The sequence below is a fragment of the Harpia harpyja genome, chromosome 1, assembly GCF_026419915.1.
Source record: "Harpia harpyja isolate bHarHar1 chromosome 1, bHarHar1 primary haplotype, whole genome shotgun sequence".
In the NCBI taxonomy this organism is placed as follows: Eukaryota; Metazoa; Chordata; class Aves; order Accipitriformes; family Accipitridae; genus Harpia; species Harpia harpyja.
Window position 1 is genome coordinate 13,973,235 of NC_068940.1, and position 25,402 is coordinate 13,998,636.

Consider the following 25,402-nt stretch of genomic DNA (forward strand, 5'->3'; position numbering starts at 1 on the left):
GCTTGTGACTAAGTGAAAAAAAAAAAAAATTCTACAGGTGTTTCGGAAAGTCTGACTTGAAAGAACTCTCCTTACTCAAAACTGATTCCTATCTTTAATAAAGCATAAGAGCTAAGTGAGGCAAGGAGGTATCTTGAGACTTCTTGTGGGGAAGAGTAGGTTTGAATAAATAGACAGAGGACATCTGGAAGAAGGCACAGTCCACAGACCACAGGCTGCACAAACAGTCTCTTCATGTGTCTACAAAATATTCTAAATTCTGACTGTTGAGTGCAAACTGATTTGATGCAGTTCAGTTCCTGAAAGTACCATAATACCAATCTCAAGTTCAAAACGTCTATACTTATCCTAATATACTTATTACAAATCCATCCTAGTTTTACCATACCACTCTTTATTAAACTATGCTTGTAAAACAGACTACCAAATACTAAGCTGGATGCAGCAAAGCAGCTTGATTGTCAAAGGTTGCTATGGTGGGGAAGGAGTAACCCAAAACTACTCTTTCTGATGTTAAGTAAGAACCACAGACCCTTCTTACTTGTTTTTAAAATGAAACAGGCCAGTTTGAGAGTTCCCCATATATCAGCTGGCAAAAGCTTGGACTTTGTTCCTTGGCCATTTTTTTTTATTGCTGCCAAATTCAGTAAGACAATGGACCTCACAGAAACTTTAAGATTAACAAGGAAGGCTAAAACAGACTGGAATTAAAAAATAAATACAAAACTACATTGAATTGATAAGACTAGGATGGGCAAGAGGGATATGCCACAAAGCCATTGGCTCTTCTGTGTAATTTAATGTCATGATGAACAAGGACTTAGCTTATTCTTAACTCTGTCCAAAGAGGCTTCTGCTCTGTAATTCAGAAAGGTCAAATACAGTGAACATTAACTCTCTTATAACAAAGTTCTGATACAAGAGTAAAAAACAATGGCTCTAGAGACCAGAAAGGAGACAAGAAGGTGTCTTGTACTTACTTTTTGTCAGTTCCACTGGAGAGCTGAGGCAAAGCTTCCAAAGCTTGCTTAAAGCTCGAGCTGCAAGGAAAGCAAAAATACTTATATTCCACTGGTACCAGTCTCAGCTTTCACAGTTTCTCTCTATAAATTCCATGGAGATATGCCATATTTTATCCGTTCTTATTTCAATAAATTAACAAAATATTAACTTGAGACCTGACATTCACGTGCAAATTGAACAAAGTGATCATGGGTTCAAGCAGGTCTCTTAACACTCCTGATGTGATATATACTCATACATCAACAGGAAACGTTAAATCAGCAGCTGATTTGAGACTGTGCTTGACATCCTGGACTCTTCAAGAATTACAGACAGTTGCCAGCCTGCCTTCTACCTCAAACTAAGTGACCATCAGAGTATGAAGCACAGATAAAACATTTATTTTGGCTTTCTGTGCTCAGTAGACAGGTCACGGCATTCTCCCCTACAGAAGGGGGCCTACAGAGAGAATTACAGTAGGTTTGCATTGAGGTAATGTTGATTCATAGAATAATTTAGGTTGGAAGGGGCCTCTGGAGGTCTTCAGGCCCAACCTCATTCTCAAAGTAGGGCGAACTTTGAGGTTAGAGGTTTCTTGGGGCATTATCCAGTCAAGTTTTGAGTAATTTCAGAGATGGGGTTTCCACCCCTCTCTAGGCAACAGATGTCGAAGAGAAGTGCAGGGAACGATGCAGGACCTGCAGAGATTAGTACAATCTTGTCAGCAAAAGATTAACATGGTTACTTGTGGCAACTACGACTAGCGACAAGTCCAGGAACAGAGAGGCATCTATGAAGCTCCAGCTTCCAGGGTTCACTGTGCTTTGCCCCTATGCTGATAAGGGCCAATACCACTTCCATTTTATCCAATTTGAGCCAGTGCCAAGTAGTTTTCATTTAGAGGTCTTCATCACTATCAGACACTCAGGATAGGGAAGCAAGTCTTTTGAAACAGAATGCAGTGACACCATAGAACACTATCTGTGACACCGTGAAGACACATTAGGCCCTCAAGCCCTGCAATGTCTCCTACAAAATCTTGATTAGGCAAGATGATCAAATTGCCATCTGCAGGCATATGTAATGCCAATCCTAACAAAAGTGTAGGTAATTAAAATAATGAATGAACCTGCCCATATCCAATCCCCAACATAACCACCTAGAAATTTCAATCAACTTTACTCAAAACTGCTGACAGCTATCATAGTCTGTGTTTACATGCCTTGACTGTATCAACCACTGATGCTGCTAATGCTTTTCTTTCTTCCTTTATATTAATGTGTGAGTGTCCCCCACACTATTTATCTTTGGTCTTGCACCTCACTGAGAAAAAATAAATTGCTGAAAGCCTTTTGAAGGCTTTCATTCCAAGAGACAGTGTGAAGCTGAATTCACTTTCCCTGATTAGGTATGTGGAGAAGGAATGGGGTATTGTACAAGCTTGTGGAGAGCCCTAATTCTCCATATCCCTATAAAAGGATCCTGCCAGTGTCTGGTTCTGTAGCCTCTCTGATGTGTCTGGCAGGTTCTTTGCCGTGTGCTTTATGCAATTGCTGTGAAAAAAAAAAAAGGATAAAACTCAGTGACATCTGCTTTTGTCTTGTTTTAGCATCATTTTACTCTGCAGCTGTACTGCTGTTCAGTTTTACTTTTTTTTTTTGAGTGGCAAATACTAGTTTGTGTCTAAAAATTCAAGTAAAAACCAAAAAAAGTAATTATTTTTTTTCAACTGATACAACCTTGCTAGTAAACTGCTTTTCATATATTTACCTAGTATATCATACATTCTATTTGAAGCAAAAATTTTTAATCTTTAATTTACATTATGTGCTTTTACATATTTACCAAGGATTCCATTACATTGAAAAAGCAGACATTACAGCACATCTTACTTGCTTTCAGGTGTTAGGTATATGGCCACAGTATCTCTCAACGCACAGATCTCAAGTCTTGCCTAAAGACAGAAATACAAATACTGAAACAATGACACAATGTCCTTTCATCAAGTGAATACCAGTATCCCAAAGCTTCACCTTTTTTAGAGGCAATTATTACTGCATGCTGCAGTCGTAAGCAGCCTTGGCGTTTAACAGTTTGTTTCCTGTATTTTTCGTTGCCATGCTGCTATGTCAGGAGACTGCTAAAAGGAACAATTTCATACTTCTGATTCAAGTCAAACTGTTTGTACTGTCACTATGTAGCAGTCTAAAAACATTGGTTTGTCTCTCAGTAACAATAATTCAGCAACAGCAATAAATCTTCAATTCTGTTCCATCTTTTCTGCACTGTGATAGAAAGATAGAAGGACATAACCTTAATTTGCCTGTATTTTTTTTTTTTTAAATTAAATACAGTGAGCTTAACTTCTCACAGCATGGCTTGGCCAGGGAGGAAGGAAACACACCAGTACAAAAATCTGTCAATACACATTTTATTCTTGGTTTTCCTGTCAATTTTTTTTTTTTTCCATCAGATGAGGAAGTAGAATGGTTGTGCTCTGCTTCTTGTCTGTCACCTGGTGGGCACACAAGCTTGGAGATTTTACTCCTGCACTGTACTGTGTGTCTAGGTATTAATTTTCACCTAGGCAAACTATGGTGGAGAATGAACTCAAAGATTAAACAAATTTCATGGATCATCCTTTAGTCTTTGAAAAGCAATCACTACCATCACAGGTTTTATATGAAATAGAAACATTCTGCATGTGATCAATACTTTAAGTCATTTCATTTAAAAATATAAAGTGAACTTCATCCAAATTCACATTCCATTCTTGTTCATCATAAAGATAAATTTAATCCAGTTAGCCATTACAGAAACTAATTTACATTTAGCCCCAACTAATATGACATTCGTCTTCCAAACCAAAACTTTTTATAATGCAACACAGACATCTAATTCCAGTTCTAATGAAAGGCTTTGGCTTTTAGGTCTTCCCCTCATCTCTCCCCTAGGTAGGAAGCCAGCTGAGATTTATGCTTTTTTAGTGCCAGAACCTTCTGGCACAAAATAGGACATAGCCACCCACCAATTTCAAACTCATAAGGCATGCTTTTCTCACCACAGGATGTTTCACCTCTTTTTGTATGGTGCTCCAAGATGAATGGCCTTGGAATTTTTGAAGTCCTACACATAAGATTCTGGAGTCTTTCCTACATTTTAGGAGGTAGCAGTACCATGGGGAAGTGTCACATTCTCAAATACCACAGCTTAAATAAACATGGTGGAAGGGCAGACCCTGCAAAACTGTGGGTCATGGGACGTGGGAATACAGATTCAGGCTTCTCTTCAGGAACGGGTATTTTTTCCATCAGTCTGACCAGGCTCAGATCACTCTCATGCTGCTGCTGTCTGCCAGACAGGATTTTCTATGTTCAGAGGAACATGACCATGAGTGACAAATTTACAGTAGGGAGAGAAAATCCTTTCAATCATGGGTTCAGGCAGCAAGTTCATACTGTGAGTTGTCTAGTCAAACAAAAATGATATACGGGTAGCTTTGTTGCTATTCATTGATTTGGTTTTAAATAGGCAGGCAATCTTATTTGGCTGTGATCTTCCTACATTAATTCTCTGTCCAATGCAATTACTACCAGCAATTAGAAAATAAGGCTTGCAATTGGATAATTATTTTCCCATCATAATGCAAGAATGCTGTCATGTACAATGAAAATTGGGAGTTTGCTTTTCTTGCCGGTTACAGCCATAGCAGTCATTGACTCAAAGGGATTTTTTAAAAAAAGATTTTTTTTCTTAGAGTCCTTTAAAACTTACCCAATAGCAAGAACAACAACCAATCTAGCTGAAAACGAAAAAGGCAATATAAGAGTATCTGTTCTACCTACGCTGCAACAAAGTGCTAATGTAGAAATAGCATAACAGACAAGTGACTAGTTTTGCAAAGACTTGCAAGAGCCTACCACATCCTATTTTCAAGATTTAAAAATCTCAAAATACCACTAAATCGTTTTTTCTTTTAAAATATTTTTTTTTTATGACAGGCCAAAGACAATATTTAATGACATTTCAGATACCATTATGATGCTTTTTATCTCATAGGATATAGGTAACCTTTTATGCACTCAGACACAAAGACAATACTGAAATATAATCAAACCCAAGAAGCAGTATCCCAAAGGCTGTTCATCCATAAATCTGAAATAGGTTGTATACTAATCCTTTTTATCTCCTTGCTTTCATTGCTACAATAGATCCAACAAATACACAGATTATACCTCTCTCTGTTATTCTCAGTTTTCTAGATTCAGATGTTTGACAGTACAAAGTATTCAGGTACCTGTAAAGCTCCATTTTTGCTGAAGGATGAAACACACTGCATCAGTCGACTCAGTTCTTCAGAGACTGCTTCTACAACCCTTGACATTACCCGAGGAACTAAGTCTTTGGAAATGGTAAACACCTGATTTTTATGAAAGAAGAATCATGAACACAATAGCTATAATAACAGAAATATTTTCTACAATAACATTTTGGTAAAAAGCATTAAACACTTGATTGAAAGGACCACTTCATTTTTATCAATGGACAAAAATTTTTAGAACAACTGGAATATGAAGGATTTCTTTTGATGCTACCCTCTGCTTTGACCAATCACCTGTTAATAGCAATGTTAGTTATATGATACGTGACAACGACAACTTTCTTGCAATGCCTAAAAGCAGCTGGACTTCAAAATGTGTTCTCAGCTGATGGATGCAGGGTACTCAGGTGGTTGTACATAGACTGCTGTTCTATAGATAGTACCTTTCATTCAGGGTTGTGTGACTGACTGACGCAATTACACATTCAGCCACTTTTTACCCATGTATTTTGCTATTTCTTCTAGAATCCTTTATATGTGACCACTGTCAAATGGCTAGTGTCTTTATGCTCTGTGGCAGAGATAAGCCTTTGAAAGGGTTCGAGAGTATGGAGGTGTAATGGATTTTCATTTAGATTCTTCCACCACTGCCAGTTCCCTGGCAAAAACACTACACCTTACTGCTTTTTCCATACATCAAGATCATCTTTTTAACTGCTTATTTGTATAACTTTTTAAAGTGGTACTTGGATCCTCCATTTTAGGTTCAGAATAGCAACTGCAACACAACAGCAACGCAAAATTAAACATTAGATCTATGCCTGAAGGAAAGCATGAAGAAACCAGTCTTCCTTAAAGGGAGCTTTAAGGAAGCGAAAAATTGTTGGTGAATTAAAAAAAAAGTATGGTTTTTCTACACAGAATTGGGGAAAATGCAGGCCAAGAGGTTGGAATATAGGAGGAAGTGAGATTATAGGTCAGACAGACCAGAATTGTGTCAAGACTTAAAAGTGATGATGAAGCTGCACTAAAACTGCATAGGGTTGGGGGAGAAGATGACACAAGGAACTGAAGATGATGTGACTGAAGTGGTGCAAGAAGGAAAATGAACTGCACAGAGTTTTTAAACACTTCCCTCCCCGCCCCTGATTTCTGCTTTAAAATGATCTAAAAAATTAAGTAGTGGAATCATTTTTTGCTAGAATACCTTTGCTTTATGTGAAGTTTAGAACCCATGTCTGACAAGGAAAGTAGTAATCGACAGAAGATATTCATACACAAGTGTAAAAGCAAATTAAGGCGGGGTGGGGAAACAAACCCAGAATGCAAGATTCCTACACAGTTTTCAGTAATTTAAGTAATGAATTGTGTATCAGGGATCCCATAAAGCTGACTGTTTCAAAAAGCATAATTCAAACACGCAGCCTGTTTTACTTAGCTTTTGTGGGTCAAAACAGTTAAGTGACATACTTAGCTGTACGGTAAGGAAAAGAAAACCAACCAGTAACGATTTCGGAAGGGGTCATCTTATTCAGCAGCAAATATTGCTGAGCAATTCAACATAAACATACCAGGAACATGCCCAAAAACCTTCTACTGAGAAGAAAATATTTGTGCCCACAACGAGCACTCTTGAAGTTACTATACAGAATCCAGGAAAAAAAATTCTCAGCAAGGGTGAATCATCACAAATTTGCAATAAGAAGCCCTTGTTTTGATTTCAGTTAAATTTGAATTCAAAGGTAGAGAAACAACTTACTTTCCACTTCAGTCCATGCTCACTGTTCAGCTGATGGTTAATTTTTGCTGTTTCAAACTACAGAAACTTGCAGCCTTGCTAACAAAACTTAAATCTGACCCAGCTTACAGAATTTCACCAGAAAACAGTGGAAATGGGAGTTTCATCTTGACACACATTTTCATATTTCTGTAATATTTCACATCTAGAAATTTATGAGGCAACACTATTTGGGCCAAAATCAGTATCGGTCTCAATGAAGTCAGCAAGGCAGTGCACCTTTCTGTTGCAGCAATTTAACAAGTATGCATGTTTACAGGATTAGCTCCATAAGTCACAAATGCCTTTGACTTTTTTAAAGCAAAACCCCTCATTTTCATTAATTACCGCTACATCGAAAAACAAAATTAAAAATTAATATCATGCTGGTATATATTTTTGGTGCTGCTTACTCCCTCATTTGGAAGCATTTGGTAAAATCAGCAATGCTTCTGTGAAAACTGCTATAAGTAAATACTGAAATCGAATAAAAAATATTGCAAGTGATATTTAAAGTTTCTGAAAATATTTTAACTTATATGAAGCCTTGCAATTTAAGGAGGAATGAAATAAACAAAAACCTCAAGTGAATCTCATCAGATTTTAAGTAGATGGAAAAGGCAGAGCAGCTATACTTGTGGTATTTTGAAAGGTAAGAGTGATATTACTACCAATGCTTGTACAAGGAGCAGTAGTAATCTGGTAACACTCTTGATGATTAGAAGGAAGGATTATGTAGAACAGAGGCTTTAATTTAAAGGATTATAGAAAATTCCTGCATATTATCACAAAAGGCCAAATAACTGCAGCTCTGCAAGTGTATTATTTTAATAATAATATTTTAATTTTAATATGCCCTCCCTATCATAAGCCATTACCTACCTAAGTATTTCAAACACAACTCGTGCTGTACAGAGACTATAAAACTTTCTGGTTTTAGGTTTCCACTTTTTATCCTATGTACAAGAATGACATAGATGGCCTTTTCACTCTGAGTGGCATATGTTGAACATTTCTTCCAAAGCGAAGCACAAGCTCATTTTCATATGTTGTGGAAAATAAAGTTTATCAGAGAAAGTGAGCATCATAACTCTCTCTCTCTCTCTCTCTCTCATCTGCATGAAAAGGGAAGAACTGAGCTTTAGACTTTGGCTTTCCTCTTCATCAGACAGTGGAAACAAAAAGGTGTAATGGAGTGTTACTGAGGATAAACAGGAACTGTTCATCTCCTCTTGCCCTTAAAAAAGTTAGCAGTTGCATACTTGGTTGGCTAAACCTAATCCAAAGCACTTACATCCATACTGAAGACACTTCAATAGAGGTATGGTTTTCAGGGGTGATGAAAGCCAGGATCTACCATGCAAAGTACACTGTTTCATGCTTACATTCATATGAACTAATTTCAATCTGAAGTTTTTCTCACCTCTGCATGCACAGCGATGATATTCACTAATGCTTCTTTCAAATAGTTTCTGACGCCTGAAACAAAACAAACAGGATAATTGCTTTCATTCTGTTGTCTCAACAAAGCCATAATATTCTACTGTTCAATACTGTACTTTTTCTTTTCATTCTTTCACTAACACTTTTGGAATCAGAGGCAGAAAGAGAAAGTTCCATAGCTACACCACCAGCCTATTTCCTTTTTCAAATCAAATGGAGAAAGGCACATTTCCTTACAGCAAAAGGTTAAAAAACCCAGCAGGTTCCTGTTTCAGTATTCTTCTTCTCTGCTAACCCCATTTCACCAACTTTGCAATTTAATTAAAAGCTACCTTTATTAAAAAATAAATTCTGGATGCCTTACTAGAATACACATACCATGGCACAGAAACATGCACTACAGCTCAATAAGTTCTAAAGAAACAGAGAGGACAAGGGGTTTTGTTTGTACAACAGTCTTCAAGAAGATCTTGCTACTTTATCAGCTTCTCTGACTGTAAGTTATTATTATAGATAGAAATAGTGAGGACTCTTCTTTCTCTGAAAGCAGTTCAACAGATATTACTCATGGCAGTTTATAGGAGATGTCATGCCTTAGTAGAAATTTCTTCTTGGGGAGGGTGGAGAAGTCAAATAAGCATTTTATTTACCAACCATATGAAATGTTTGTCAATTTATACTAAACAGGAAATTCTAAACAGAAGGACATCCAGCAGGGTATGCTTCAGTTAAGACAGGCTCCTATGCTGTTGTAATTCTGGAGTAACTTCCCAGACCTGGACTCTAGTTGTGTAAGATCTAAAATAGGCAAAAATCTAAAATTGCACCATTTGCTTTTCTGGGCGCTTCACTTCGTAGGCAAAGGCAAATGAGAAAGCATTTAACTTAAAGTATGCATAAATGTTGGAAGTGCAACACAAAGTAATGAGAGGGTTACTGATCCACATGACCTCAACTTCTGATATCAATTGCTCTAGCATGAATCAGAGAAAGTGCAATGACCCCATCACTCCCCTTGGTATATTCAATCGACAGTAAAAGATCAGAATCGTGGACAAAGACTGGTGAGACCACACAGCTCAGAGATCACAGTGTGATTAAGGCTGCTGTTATAAAAATTACAAAGTGAACCTTTAATCGGTTCATCTTACTAGCTCCACCTTTCCTCAGATAACACCAATGCAGCAACTTAATCCTGCTACAAAAAATAGCTTTAAAAGGAGTTACCCAAGATCATCAAAATGAGTTATTCTATGGGAGAACAGAGTCGTATCTCACAACTGCCAGCTTGGTTGTGCTCATTTTTTTAACCACTGGTCCCACAACTTGTCTCAAGATCTAAAAAGGAGACACTTGTTCTTACTTAGATAATTATGGACAAACATTTTATAAGAGTAGGACGAAAGGACAACAGGACCCCCTTGCATGAGGTACAAACACTTTCATCGCCTGCGTCTACACTGTGCAATGTGATGCAGCCTGGAGTTTAGATTGGAGGGTGCTTCCCAGAGGGATCACGGGTCTCCTGTTGGAAGCAAAGGTGCTTGGGGGAAAGGAAGAGATGTTGAACAGTGACTCTTGTTCCAATGTGCAGTCAGGACGTAGCTGCGATCTGCACCCAGGCCTGTGTATCAAGACAGTCTCTGTTTCAAAAGTTCATAGCAAAGAGGCAAGCATCAAAGCAGATTTTACTGCTCTTACTAAAAGCTGTGCGCTTTCTGAACATACAAAAGAATTAAGACCTTTTTGGAAGGAATGTTCTATTTTTGCTCTGGAAGAGGTGCAAATAACTGAAAAAGGTAAAGAAAAATACAAGCCTTTCCCCACGCATTCCAAAACATCTCTAATGCCTTTTCTCACTGTCTTTATTCTTCTCCTCCTTGAAAAATCTCAGTCACTCTTTCCATTTCAACTAAACCAACAACAAGTCAAAGACCATAGTATACTAGGTTGCAAGCTTATAATTCCTTGTTATCTTAGTGATTTTTTGCAACAAGGAAGGAACAGAGCAATACCAGAAATTTTATGAAACTGACTTTTTTTCTCCTCCCTGTAACCTGCAAAACAAAGTAAGAATGATACACACCAGTACTTGAACCACACCAAAAGATCACAGGTATATGTGGAAACGCAACACCCCCTTCCTTTTTCCTCTTCTACTGTTTTCCTTCTTCTACTTCACTCTGCCCCAGTTTAAATCCTCTACAGGCTTCATATCAGGGGACAAAATTTGTATCACATCCTACAAGAAAATACAACTTGACCAGGCACCAAGCGGTGGTATGCAGATCACATCAAGCGGTACAGGGCGAATTTGGGAGCTGGTTTGCAGTTAACCTCAGGGTGCAAAGTGTTGATTTTGGTCTGCAAACCTATGAGGTATTCAGCTTTTGGCTGCCTACCGGCCTCACTTTGTGACAGTAAGATCTCTCATGTGGAAACTGTGTGTTTTTACTTTTCCACAAATGCTGCACAAGATTAAGGCTTTGACGGTCTCCCTTCTCTATGGATACCTGGGGACCGCCAGAGCACGTTCATTAGTCAATCAAAATTCCACTTGTGAACTAAGCAACATTTCAGTGCCCCAACTGATTGTTCTCTAATGAAGCATCTCACTCAAACTCTGGTATAGCTGGGGAGCTGTAATGAACATACAGAGAGGGGGCTGCTATGTAAAACAGAGAGGGCAGGTGTGTGTCTTGCAGAGAGGAGGCCAGCAGGCTGAGCTGGGAAGACATGTTATCAAGGAGGCAAGTGAAAAGCTGGAATGTATAGAGACTGAAGCGGGTGGGTAGTGTAAGAGGGTGATGTGGTTCCAAGGAAGAATCCTTATTTCCCACCCATCCCACCTAAGCTCCTGAGGTAGCGTGCCTCTGCTCATGCATTCATGCAATTTGGCTCAGGATAGAAGCTGCTAATTCTGTCTGCTGGTGCTGAGAGCACCCAAATTAAACAACTTTGGACTGTGCTAGTAAAAGTTGCCTATCAATTATGTCTGTGGAAACCTTCTGTAAGATATTTCTTAAAGAGTCAGTCACTGAGTCACTGTAACCAGGTACCGTTAATTTCTACAAGCATGAAATACTAATGTCAGCGACATTAGCACCAGGTGCTCTGAATGAATTGACTAAATGGAATTGAGATGGAACTACGGTAAAAATGAAGTGACAGTAGCTTAGCATTACATATTGCTATCCCAACCCAGCTGTACGATAAAATTGTTAACTTAAGCCTCAGTGAAAGGGCATAAGCAGACATATTTTATCTTGCATCTTTGTACTGCATACAAGGACAAATAGGTGAACTGAGAGCCTAAAGGAGATTATTTCTTGCAATACCAGTAGCACTAATTAGGTGCTCCTGACCTTTCACAGTGGGTCCAGTCCTGCTATGACTGCAGGATCAGGGGGCTCAGCACAAGCTCAAGTATTTCCTCGGTATCTTAGACAGGTTTTGCAATTTAAGAGCAGATAATTCAGCACAAACTGTGCAAAGCTATGCAGTTTAGAGACAGTTCATGTACATGAAACTGTAGTTGCCTTAATTGCAGCATCTAATAGTCTAAAAGACCTTGTCTTGGTAAGCTAAACAAACCAAAGACAGAAAGAAGATGCAATTACACTCCAGTAAATGGAACCAGACAGGGAGAGAAGGGAGAACTAGCTAAGCTGAAGAACAATACTGGCATAAGAAAAGTAAAAATGAATTAACCATCAGTAAACTAAAGCTGGAAATTAGAGGTAACCATGTAACAGGTTTGCTCTGACTATGCTATTAAATATGTGGTGGTGTGACAACCATTGCTGTTGGGGAGTCAGTTTCCAATCATGAATAGAGCATAAGTAAAAAGGTATTTCCCCCCAGCCCTTCTTTTTGTCTTATTTGTGAAGGATTTTCATTTTTGCATGTGGAGACAAAGCCAAACATATCTGAATGTCAGGACCTGCAGGCATAGTTAATAAATGTACTATATTTTGAAAAATTACAATTAAAAATATCCAATTTCTGATTTATATCACTGCACTGTTTGTGGCAGGCTTTGTTGAAGCAAAGTATTACTTTTCTGGAGTATGATTCACTGGAAATACAAGCAGTGGCATCCAACTGTGAATTTGTTGTGAAATTCACTTCAAAAATTCTGTCTAGAATAGAATTTTTGTACAGCTTTCTCCACGACTGTTCAGCAGCCCACGCAATTACAGTTTTTGGGACACCATGCTGCCAGTCCTATTATGCAGCACTGAAAGGTAATGCACCATATAACTGTAGGTTGCAACTGTTAGGCTAATCAAGTGAAACATAACATTCTTAAGTCTAAAGTACCTCTTATTTAGCATGTTGAAGCACAAATACAATGCCCTTCCATAGCTTCTGACAGAAATGTGTTAAAGAAAGTCTCAACAAGCCCTTGCAATTTCTCTCAGGAAAATGTTATTATTCTGTTACAGCATAAATGCATTCCACTCCCACTCTATTCTTAACACCGAAGACACTGACTTGCTGGAATGCTAGCTGCCACTAACAAAGCCCCAGTACTGCTCTAAAGAAAAATGGACAGGAAGACTTAAGACACAAAAATGAAGGACAGTTTCAGCCATCAAGTACCACAATGGCTGACAGAAACTTTAAAAGAGCACCTTCCAATTTTGGGCCCTCCAGTGTACTTTTTACTGGTGAAACATTTAACAAGATTATCCATTAAATTTAATCTCCAGTTTACATCACTTTTTTTTTTTTTTTTTTTTTACAAACTAAATCTGTCAGAAAGTCTATATTCACAAGCAATTTTAACAATACTGTAACACTGTAGCAAGGCTGACTGTGAACTATGGGAAAAGCAGAAGGAAAAAAGATTTGTGGTTCTGAGGAGTAACGGAAACTAAACTTCTAGCTTGCCAATGCAGGAGTCATTCAGGAGATCTTCAGATGCTGTAGTGCTACCAGTTGCCCCACATGTAGTTCTCAGAGCTATGTTTCCCCCAAGTACTTAGATGACAGCATTCTACTATGAAACCTCCAAAGTGACTGAATAAGCATACAAAAGCTAAAACTGCAATACCATATGCGTAATTTTAAGACACAGAGAGGCTACAAAAACTTGCATGCAAAAATAGAGCAAAAGTTGCACACACGGTAAAACTGAACTCATCAGGATGCTTTTTCTGTGCCAGAAGCCAACGCAGGTCTTCAAATGTTCCCAGTCCTTCTAGAGTAACTCGATAGAGAGAGAAGATATGAGCGTCAAACACTTTTACGTCTTCCGCAGACTCAAGAGTTCAAAGAATGAACTGCAGTTCAGCTAGGACAACTGAGACACACAGGAAATTTTAACCCAGGCAGCTTGGGTTCGACATACTTTAACTCTTGTGAGATTGGAACCTCATTTGAGATGGACAACTGGGAAGCTAATCTTGCCACTGCCTCTCGCTGAACAAGCCTTTCAGCTTGTCTGTTGTGCAAAAAGGAGGGGAGGATAAAAGCACACAACTGTTTAGAAAAAGTACGTGGTGTCAGCAGGTACCTCTGCTTATTGGCAGTAAACCACACCAGACGTGAGAATGAAAGGCTATGAAGGGTCAAAAGAATAAAGTTCTGAGACAAATTCACAGTCAAATAAAAATCAGGCAGGAATATTAAAAGCTGCTGCTCTTCTCTGGAAGAGTTAAAAAACCCATCCACACAGGAGGTTCTACAGTTTGTCAGCTGTCACTCAATTCTGGCTTTTTTTTTTTTTTTTTTTTTTTTGAAAAGCAAAGAGAGGGATTCACCAAAGAAGACTGAATCGTTCTTTATCCGTTGACCAAGCTACCAGTCCTGTTTCAAGATTGAGTTGACTGGTTTAGTAGAAACCTAAGCTCTAAGGGACTGAAACAGAAATGAGTCTTGGGTAGGCACAGAGCCACCAATTTAGGAAACAACAGAGAGCATTCTGGCCTCTGTAGGAGGTCAGTACTTGCATGGGCAAGCAACTGCTGCTGGTGGTAGCAATGTTTCTTAGTGCCTCTGAAAAGAGAGCACTAAATTTGTTGGCCTTGAGGCTTGAACATGACTTGGTAGAGCTAGGAAAACTGATGCCTGGGAGTCTGAAATTTCAAATTTTAAACCCATCCAATTGTATGCAATATTTTTACAATTTATTGTTCTGTTTGGTGAGTTATGCCAGTAACAGTCAATCAGTCTGAAAACTTTTTTTTTGCCCGATTATTTTTTAATAAAAACTTTCCTCAAAAAAATAACAACAAACAGAATTTGGTGACCCAAAGAGATTAATATCTTTCATACCTAGCTGCACAGCACCAATACTTGACTGTTCCTGGACATTTCATTTGCTATGCTGATAGTAAATTCAGAGGAGGACAAATGGAAAAAAATTATGATTTCATCTGCTCTGTTCTAAGGAAAGCACCTGCTTTTAAAATTATTTGATATACATACTTTTCAGTTACATCACACCCTATTGCCAGATTTAACTGAATTGATATTGGAAATGTTAATCTCCAAGCTTCAGATATAAAGTACCAAACTTTACAGCAAGTCACACACAAAGTGTTTTGAACTGTATATCAGTTAAGGTCCTGCAGCTCTTCTCTAAGTTTGTAATCTGCTATATGAAACTGCTGGAAAAAAACCTGCACACATCTACTGCAAGTCGTTAATCAGTGCTGTGTAGTGCACATTAAAAAAGAAACCGATGAATGGTATCCACAAAGCCATGTAACTTCTTTAAACAGTCTGATTTTAACTGTTAAATTTCCTCTAGGTTCTGTCTGCATCGCAGCTGAAGCAATAGCAGTATTTAACAACTGCTTCAACTACAATTATTCTAGTATGATTTCCAGTGTGGTCAGGACATTTTTTTGTCCATGAAACTCATGTTACGAAAGCAGTACTATGGGCTAGCAGGATACCCTGTGGGATGGCAGCCTATTATTTATATTTCTGAATCTTGAAAAGGCAGACTGTGCTACGCAATATACCAAATGAGCACCGTCCTGCCCTGTGCAGCCTACTCAGGGATTTCAAGGTTAGAGGGATGCCTCCTGACAAACCATGTTGCCTGACTGCCCGACACACACCACAGAATTTCACTTTTCAGTCTAACCTAACCGATAACTTCCGACTAAAATCAAGTAATCTCTTTTTGAAAACTAAGAATATAAACAGGTAAGACAGAATGGGTGGGAGGGGGAAGAGGCACTAAAGAGCGAAACATTGTCTGAGGTCGCAGCAGGTCAGCAGAGTAGTCAGCACTGTCTGCATGCAGAAGCTGCTAGAAGAATTTAAAAAAAAATAATAATAAAAAAAAAATCTGTGCAGACATGCCTTGGTACCCAAGGTTTAATTTAAGACATCTACAGAATAGCTCTAGGCTTCCCATAATTACGGATGACTGCCTGACACCTCCCAGACCATGACAAAGCTTTATCTATCAACTACCTTATCCCAAGAAATGAACAAGAGGCAGCACGGACTAAAAGTGAAAATTAAAATGAACACCAAAATATTTTTATTTTTAGTATGTAGTATAGCAAAAAATATTTTACATTATGTTGGTACTGTGAAGCTATTTGGAATAAATTTATTTTCTCACTCTTTCAGAGCACTTAACTTGGATTTGAAAAAAAAACATACAAGCAATTTGGATTTAGAATTAAGTGCCCAGGATGACATGAAAGAAGAGGGTAGCATCTGCTACCCCTGAGGACCGAGATCATGCCCAAGGCTATGTGAAACGCATATGAATAAAGGTGCTGTCCCCCCAAACTATTTAGAAATCTAACATTTACAATCAGGGAAAATTTAATGTGACTGACAGTCTGTTTAATTCCAACGTAGGAATTAACTGAAATAATTAAAATTCCATTATGAATGAAAACTTTGTATGTTCTAGAACAACAAACTGAATTTGCCTCATTAGAAAATGCCCTAAATTATTTAATGTTTCTGGAGAATAATTTTAAAAGCTAGCTACTATTTGCAGTTACTACAGTGAATGCAATACCTCCTTTAGAAAAGTAGTGTTCTAATTTCCAAGAAGCCTTTCTGTACCTTTCAAGATAGTCTCCTAACTGTGGAATAGGCAGAAACCTAACTTGTTTGCAGACACGAGCCTTTCATGAACTACAGCACTGGTATGTGAGTATGTCATGCTATTTTACTGAAGTGCCCCCACCCACACAGTGATATCATCTAACCTGACACCCCGCAGATGTTTAAAAAAACCATAGAAAAAAAAAAGTAGAGATGTGACTTGGAATTTCCCCATGGACATAACAAAGCAGCTCACCTCTACTCTTTACAACAGCACACAGGTTTCTCCCTTCAAAGATGGTTGAGAGGAAATCAGCTTCAAATACCAGTACTACCAGTGGCCTGTTTTCTAAATTAAGGTAGCTAGACAAGCCTGTTTCTTCTGCTCTTAGCATCCTACAAACAGTTTTCTAAAATTGTTTTTATCCAGGGCAAACAACAAAGCATGATAGCAAATACATTTTTAGTAATTAGAAACACTTATATCTGGCAGTGGCTCTAAAAATAGAGCTCCACCAGGTCATAACCTCTACAACCACTTAAGCTGCTTTATTTATTTATTATACTCCCTCTTTGTTTTGACGCACAAATCATTTTCAAGTTGATTTTAAAAAAGCTAGTAATTAGCGCTGTCAAAAAACAAATAACAAGCAGTGCAAAGAATGGCTTTCATTTAGTTATTGCTTCTGCTTTGCCCAAAGAAATACGGACACCACCTCTTGGGCAATTAAATGGACATCATCATGTTCAGTAAATTCCTTACTTCACAGTAAGATTTATGCAGTCTGATTATTAACACTACTTTTACTATCTCAAAACATGATTACATATATATTTTAAAAAATATGTGCATAGTACATTAACAAATAAATACAGTCCCATGTAAAAGAAAGGGTAAAGTGGGAAGAAAGTAATTACCTAAAACCAGTCTAGAACCAAAGATACAATTACAGCATTCACAGACTTTTATGGATTCATATGATACGCCAATGTTATTAAAGCAGAAAACCACACTTACAGACAGTGACTCCAGAACCTCATTTGAATTTAACCAAGAATGTAAAATTTTTCACTAGGCCACTTCCTGCTATTGCTGGAAACATTCCCTCCTTTAAACGGAGATGGATTTCAAGGTACTGTACTTAGTGTTGTTTTGAGAGTACATTCAGAAGAAAATGTGAACGTGTAGGCAAACTGGAAACTCTCTGGAGAGATTACCCACTTATTTAACCACATTTCCTGTTTTTTAACCCATTTGTCCTAAGTCAGTCCTTAGACTACTGACAAAAATAGATACAAGTGTGCTATAAATAGCTCATTAGCAGCTCTTTCTTGGTAAAACTGAAAATGTTTTGATAAATCTATTGTTCTTACTAGCTCCAAACTAATAGAACTGTGAATCTGATTAATGTTTCCTTGAAATTCTTCTCTGCATAGCACATGGTAATTATAAATATACAGAACCTTAGGAATCAGAGAAAAAGTCATAAGAACTAATAGTGACGGAAAAAATAGCAACTGATAATTGAAATTTAATGAAGAAATTACTGGTAATCTATGTGGGGAACTGCTTTTACAAAGCACAGTTTTGAAGCAAGGGAGGACAGAGCCTTTATTGCTGGGAGTCAGAACCTAGATAGATATTTTCAGATCTGAAGGCCAGAGCACTACATCTTTGAATTAGTTGCCTTGCTCTTATTTTCAGCCATGACACTACGTTGATGTAATACAATGAATGTCACTTGAAGAACTTGACACAAGTAGCACAAAACTGCTTTCCAAAAACATTAAACTTGAAGGCTTTCAGGACTTACATTACTTGTAGTTTTTGAACTATTTTAATTCAAGCAATAGAAATTATGTCACCATGTTCAAAGAACCTGAAAGTTTCTGTGTTTCCGCTGGCTTGGAGTAGCAAGAGCTCTAAAGACTGCCAATACTATGATTAATACCTTTGCCTATGCATGAACTTCAGTCTACAAGAGAACACCAAGAGAATAATACTGCTTCTGTGCCCTTGTGCATAGTCCAAACTAAGATGTCTTTAAAAAAGAAGCTGCTAAGGCTGTTCTGAACTTTCTGCTACTCCATCCAAACTGTCAGAAGGATCTGAGGGACACATGAAGAAGTCTGCAATTGAAATACTTGCTGCTTTTTGATCCTTACCACATACATTAAAATCCACTGCTTCTTGGGACAGAATATAGTCTGCTTTCTCATTAAGAAGATAAGGAGCAAGACCTGTAAAGGCCAAAGACTATAACATGAAATGTGAAACCCAATAGTGCTTCACTTGGGAAGAAGAGATGTTTGCCAGCATCTAATACTTAAAAGATGTGCAGGTAGCTGAAGGCCAATTTGGTATGTACGCATTTTCTCAGGAGAGTTTTGTGAAGAGGTGGATTTACTTACATTTCTTCCATCAAACACAGTAATAAAGAGTAAATGGCCTTTTACAAACCCAGATCTAAAGGTCATGAGCAAAGGATGCTGCAAGTCTAAGAATAGAACCATAAGTACTCTCTCAAATTACTTGAATTATTGCAGAATAAGCCGAACTTCAACCCGTTAATCTGGTAACAAGAAATGTAAATGGCAAAAAAAAAAAAATCAAAACCCTCTAAACCAAACAAAAAGCCTATGCACTAATGTAAAAAAATACCTACTTCGGAGCTTATAGCCATCCATACCTCTTCATCTAAGGATACACCAGTATCAGCTCACCCAAACTGCCACTTGTAAACGGGCTCTTAGCTGAGCCCAGTACTTGAGATATAAGACCCACAGAAACTTGTCTTTTTGTTGTTGTCATTTAAGTATTAACAACATTGTCTGGCACTGTTATAGCCATTAAATGGTGCTCTACATGCACAGTTGCCCCATCAACATGTGGCTGTAACTCATAAATGCAACCTTGAGACAGAGTAAGAATACAAACACTTCACAGCCAACACTGTGCTGCCCTACAGATTTAGCAGCACTTTAAAAAAAAAAAAATCTTATCGTTTCTACTTCAGCATTAATAGTGTTGGGGCTGTTCAGTCTTTTTTTTGGTTGAATTTAACAGGCTATATATGTTTGACCTAAGGGGAAACCCAACAGTATCAAATAATCACACCTATCACATATTTAAAGTAGCTGGTTTGAGGTAGATGAAAAAAACCTGCACTACGAGAAAAGACATTTCACCCAACTACAACATAATATATATTATCCAAAACAAAACCATTGTTCTTCCTGAGTGGGAAAAACAGGTTCTGAAGAATGAAATTTATGTGTGAGATTCTTAGATATAACAAACCCTCCTTCTTGACATGAAAATGAATACATCTAAGGATGCCTCAGTATTACCTGAACTTTTTCTATCAGCAATCCATTAGCTGTAGGACAGCTTCCTAAGCAAATACTGCTTCATTCTCCCCAAGGAAAATTTAAAAAGTTCCATCTCTGCCCCCCCCCCCCCTAATTTTCAGCATATAATAGTCATAGCATTATGTATATAAGTTCTATTATCACTAGATTTCCACTGTAAGAACAATTTTAATTCTGAAGGATTTTCTTTTGGTAAAGCAGAGAGCGTTAATAACCAATATATAAGGTGTTGAAAAATCAGCAGGGCACACATCCCTGGTATGACAAGGTTCCAACCAATTTTAGCAGTTTGTAAGGCAGGATTGAGATCCTTCTGTGTATATCCAGGAAATATGGCAGAGCAGGAACCTAATGGCTGTTTTCTGGCTGCAGAACCTTCTGGAGTTTCCAATGTCTGCAAGCAAGAGAAACACTGAGGCAAGACACAATATTACACATAAGAGGGGATGGACTGCTTAGTGTGTGTATATATATATATTTGATATATATTGGACATATTTTCAAAAAAGCCATCTGCATCAACAGTTTTCTCATGAAATAAAATTAGACCATGCTGACCAAGAAACTGCTCTTCTGCTTAAAAAGCTCTCTTTAGTTTTTTGTTTGTTTTGTTTGGGTTTTTTTGTTTGTTTTTTTTCCCCAGAAAAATAGAGAAATGGTGGAACAAAGCAGCTGGTGGTTGGTAGACATACTAGAGTATCATCATCTTATAAAACTAGTACCTATGTTCTTCTGAAGCCTAGTGCTCATATAATTTCCAGTACTATACCCTGTTTGTCATTTACCTAAAGCATTTTCCAAATTCTTCACAAGTGAGCCACTTAGGAAAAAAGAAACCAGTTGTACCTCTTCACTTCACAATTTTGACATAGGCTTCCAAAAGCGTGAGTGTGATAACTCAGCATATTTGGTGGTCCTTGCCAATTCCAGACACATCTCTCACCTTACAGATGTGCAGGTTAGTGCCCAGTCACACAGTCAGTTGTGTCCGTGCGGGCCTAAGTCAGCAACACAGACTAACCTCTTCACACTGCCCCCAGATATCCTAATACAAGAGGATTTATATAATGGCAAGAAGCGTCAATTTAAAAAGATGTATTTGAGAGATAAAAGAAGGTAGCTATATGCACCATAAAGATACAGAATGACCAAGTCACTTCTTTAATTGTAAGGTATACCAAAAATCAACATCTCTATCAAAACTGAGAACAGTTGAATCCAAAAATCTCAAGCAATATTTCCTTTCATTAACACAAACCAAGCATAGTCTGCAAGAATATGAATTTATTTCTTTCAAACACATCATTTTTAAGGCACCCTGAAGGTGTCCTTTCATGATTTTATAAAACCTAAAATTATTAAAACCTTTCAAAACACAGACTCGCTTGGGAAACTGTGTGTTCTTCTCATAATTCCTGAAGTCACTGGTACTGTAATAATAGCCTGTCATATGCAAAATGACAGCAATTTCATAAATGAAGAATGGGCTTAGAGATATACTATGTTTATGAATTTCCTTTGGTTGTCACTCAAATATTATTATTACAAGAAATGAGAAAACTGAAGCCAAGCGATCCAAAAGAGACCAATTTCACAAAGAATGTATTTGGGACAATATAGACACTAGTGTCCAGTCATGTCCTGCATCTGTCTAACCTTCAAGCTACAGAAAAACAACTTAGTCACCAGTGAAACATGTCCCACATTTATTACAGTGACTTAAGACAGATATACCTTGGTAAGTAAAAGAAAAATGCAAACATGGCAAAAGGAAGTAGAGTATGAACTTCTTAAAAGAGAGGGTTTTTTTAAGTAAGGAACTTTAAAAGTGGTGCTTTGAGCAAAAAGATTACTAGCAGCAATAAGATATACCATTTTCCTGTCTTTTACGGTATAGTTTTGTTAGTGCAATTAATGATTTTTTTTTTTTAAGTTGCTACTTCTATTGAATTATATCAGAAGTACAATGGTAACAAGCAGGCATCACAGTTATAATATAAAAAACCCAATACTTTTGGAACCCGATTCTGCAAAGGTCTGTGAATGTTTTTAACTCAAAAAATGCAAGCAGTTAGTTACCACACTGAAAGAAACCACAGGACTGGCTGTTAATATTTTTACATACTTTCTTCCAAATTGCTTGCTTTACCATTCGTGGATACACAGAATTTTTATTTCTCCTTAGTAACTAAATTTGGCAAATTGGCAACCAAATCAAAGCCAGAATATTAGCTTACAAGCAAACACTAATAGGTAGCAGTATTTTGTAGGCACGGTGGAAGTATTGAGTCATGGGAAAGATCTGACTGAAGAAAGGGACCTTGGTTACAGATGCAGTGGATTCTTTGGAAGACGTAGTAGGAGGTTGTGCTCTGCTTCTTTTTACCGAATTCTCAAACTTGAGTTCTATGGTAAAATCTAGTTCGCTTTTTTTTTTCCTACAGACTTGGTAACTTGCGATGACCTTGAAGTAGTCATCACCATTTTGACTTTCAGCCAGTCCTTACTTCTACCAATGTACATATTTAAAACCGCACCATGTACCGCAGTCAAATGCATGTAGATCAGCAAATCAGTAATAATTACTCACAAAAGTATACCTTAAATTTATGGCAAAAAATGCCATAAACTGAATTTCATGTAGAATTTTATTTATCTGTCTGTTTAAATAAGCAGTGAGTTGGAACCAGACCACAGCAGCTTTTCAGGATGTTACTGCAGTAAAAAAAAAAAACAAATCAAAAAACAAAACTACATGACAAAACAAAACAACCAAAAAAACCCAACAACCAACCAAAAAAACCGCAAACCCCTACTGTCCTTTACTCTGCTAGGAGAAAATGAGATAAAAATTGTTGCAAGGCATATACAGTATTCAGCAAGACCGCATATTTATCCTATTTATTACAGTGAAGGTAAGAACTTGCACTGGCTTCCAGTGATACTATTTCATAGTTTTTCACTTCTAAGACTCACTGAATCCCTACAGCATTTTGAAAAGGGCATGAATTTGAAATGAAGAATGTCTTTGCATGACCTGAACAATAGATCCTTAAAAATTGTTCAAGTCCAAAATTAACATTTGGAAGCTATCTGGACTCAGGAGTGACCCACAATAACTGGAAAGCTTAAGATTTTTCACAGTTCAAAGTAAAGGCTTTTAATAATTTTGAATTACTTCAACCGCTGAACAAGTCCAACACTATAATTTCATCCACACATCAATAAAGTTTAAGTGTTTCATTAAATTTAAATTGCTATTTGTCATGTAAAGAAATTTTAAGCTAATGAAATGCTTTTTATTACAATGGATCTGCTGTACTGTTAGAAGTCTATCATATTTTCCCACTTAAAAAGTAAGAGTTCAAGGGCTTGATAACTTGGCTACAGAGAAGAGACGCTCCAGGCTGAATTTTGTATAGAAATTTTGTATAGAAAGCTAGGACGGTTTGTTACACTAAAATTTTCAACTTAAAAACACGTATGCACCCCAGGGCAGAAAGTGTTACTGAAGCACCGAGCAGACAGCTATTTTCCGACTCTGCTAGTCTTGCTGTCCAGTGGCAAGGTACATCTTGGAGATTGTATTTTCATCAGTGTTTTTAAAATGTCAATAACTACAGCATCTTTAACTACTGCACACATTCAGGGATTAGAAAACAATCATTTTTATCACTCCTCTTTCATCTTGAATTCAGTATTGTTTTATGCTTGACCATAAACCCCTTATGCAATATTTCAAACCATAACCAAGAATGTGAACTGACCAATGGGTTTATTTAGTAAGGGCATCAAGGCTTTTGGACCTCTCCTGCTGAGTTGTCTGGGGCAAACCCCAGGTATTTTAAGACGGTTCTCTGCATCTACACGGGTGGTACAGGGGGTACTGTAACACTATATGTTGTATAGCTCTTGAAGAATCCTCACAAGACGCTAAGCACCTTTATCAGGGAAGAACACACACTGTTATGGATTCTTTCTAACTAGTACCGACATGCTAAAGGTTAACAAGACAAAACAATTCTCTAAGCACAACAGTGTGAATTATAGGAACCACATAAGCAGCTCCCTGCACAGACAAGTTTGGCAATTTTGATACAGCTGAGTTTACTTAGACCAATAGCAAAGTTTTAACTTGGGACTTCCCATTTAAATATCACACACAAAACTCTCAACCTTTATAAATTGAGCTAGAGGACCATGACTTAGCTACAAACAGCAGCAGACAAACCTCTACTACAGGTCAACCATTAGCCTTACATGACAGCCACAGTCACCTATGAGAAGGTAACAACACACTAAAGTTTCCCAAATATTAATCATGATCTCTAAATGCTTCTTGACCTCACAGTGCTCCCATGCACAGTGTTTTCTGAAACTGTGACTATGACCTCAGTATGATCTAAGAAACTCTTCCCCTGTTTAAAGTTCCACAGTTTCTACACAGCAGTGGTTTGCCTTGAACCCAACTTTTAAAATGGATGCCTTGATTTCCACAGGATCTTGTTTGCAGCACTGACAACCTCAAAACAGGAAACGTAATTGTATGCATTAGCCAATACAGTATGAAAAACACAACTGTTCCAAGAGAGCAAATACAATTAAATATAAAATAATAAAAAAAAGATAATCCTGCAAATACATTTAATCTCTCAGCAGATAAATGCTGTATAGTAAAAAATCAGTTCTGTCAATACAGAAGGCCAAGACCCACACACTAATTGACTGCCATGCAACTGCAGTGCAAGCAGGAACGCCTTTGGAATCTGGCTAGACACTGCCAAAGGGACTTTAAAACAGTTCTGGGTACAAGAGAGCAGTCCCAAGATATTTTAGCAGCAAACACTACCCAACTGGATAGTCGGTGAGAAATAGCAAAGCATCTACAGTGAGCACACCTGTGGAAACAAATCTTTTTAGGAAGAGACTAAGCACAAGCTAAAAAACCTAACGAGGGAGTGTGGGACAGACCCGATACCACAGTTTGGGACTACAGGTAATTTTACTTTTCGTGTGACTTTCTTCCTCGACTCCACTTGTTTCATTACACCTCGGTTTGTTAAAGATTGCTGCAGAAACTACCCTGAGCATTACCAAGATAATAAAAATCTAATTTCTAAGGGTAATAAAGGAGCAGTCTAACACTGAGCCCACTCAAACACATCATTCACAAACAAGGTTTTAGGGGTTTTTTTGGCTTATAATCAAACAAGTAATCAAAAAACCCAAATAATAGCAATAGTGACTATTGACTTGGAGTTCTAAAATTTTGGATTTTTATACTATGACCTTATCATACCTCCCTCACCTCCCTGGTCTTCAGTTCTGGCTCCCAAACCTATCTGAAGTATCACTGAGTTCTTCCTCTCCCACCCTTCCATCTATCTATTCCTATTCACTTACCCAACCTGCAAACCCAACCTGTCAGTGCTCCAAAACTGTTTCCTGCCTCATTC

The 25,402-nt window shown here is 37.7% G+C and overlaps 1 protein-coding gene across 5 annotated transcripts in view; it reads right to left on the reverse strand.

The window, feature by feature from the left end:
• The window catches only part of EXOC2 (exocyst complex component 2), a 137,904-nt gene that overhangs the window by 3,016 nt on the left and 109,486 nt on the right, over positions 1 to 25,402 (reverse strand). For all 5 annotated transcript variants that reach the window (XM_052780272.1, XM_052780279.1, XM_052780296.1 and 2 more), the window contains exons 24-27: positions 8,524 to 8,579; positions 5,300 to 5,422; positions 2,895 to 2,956; positions 981 to 1,040 (exon numbers count right to left, since the gene is read on the reverse strand). In XM_052780272.1, coding sequence (XP_052636232.1) covers positions 981 to 1,040; positions 2,895 to 2,956; positions 5,300 to 5,422; positions 8,524 to 8,579 — 301 coding nt within the window. The remainder of the gene's footprint in view (positions 1 to 980; positions 1,041 to 2,894; positions 2,957 to 5,299; positions 5,423 to 8,523; positions 8,580 to 25,402) is intronic.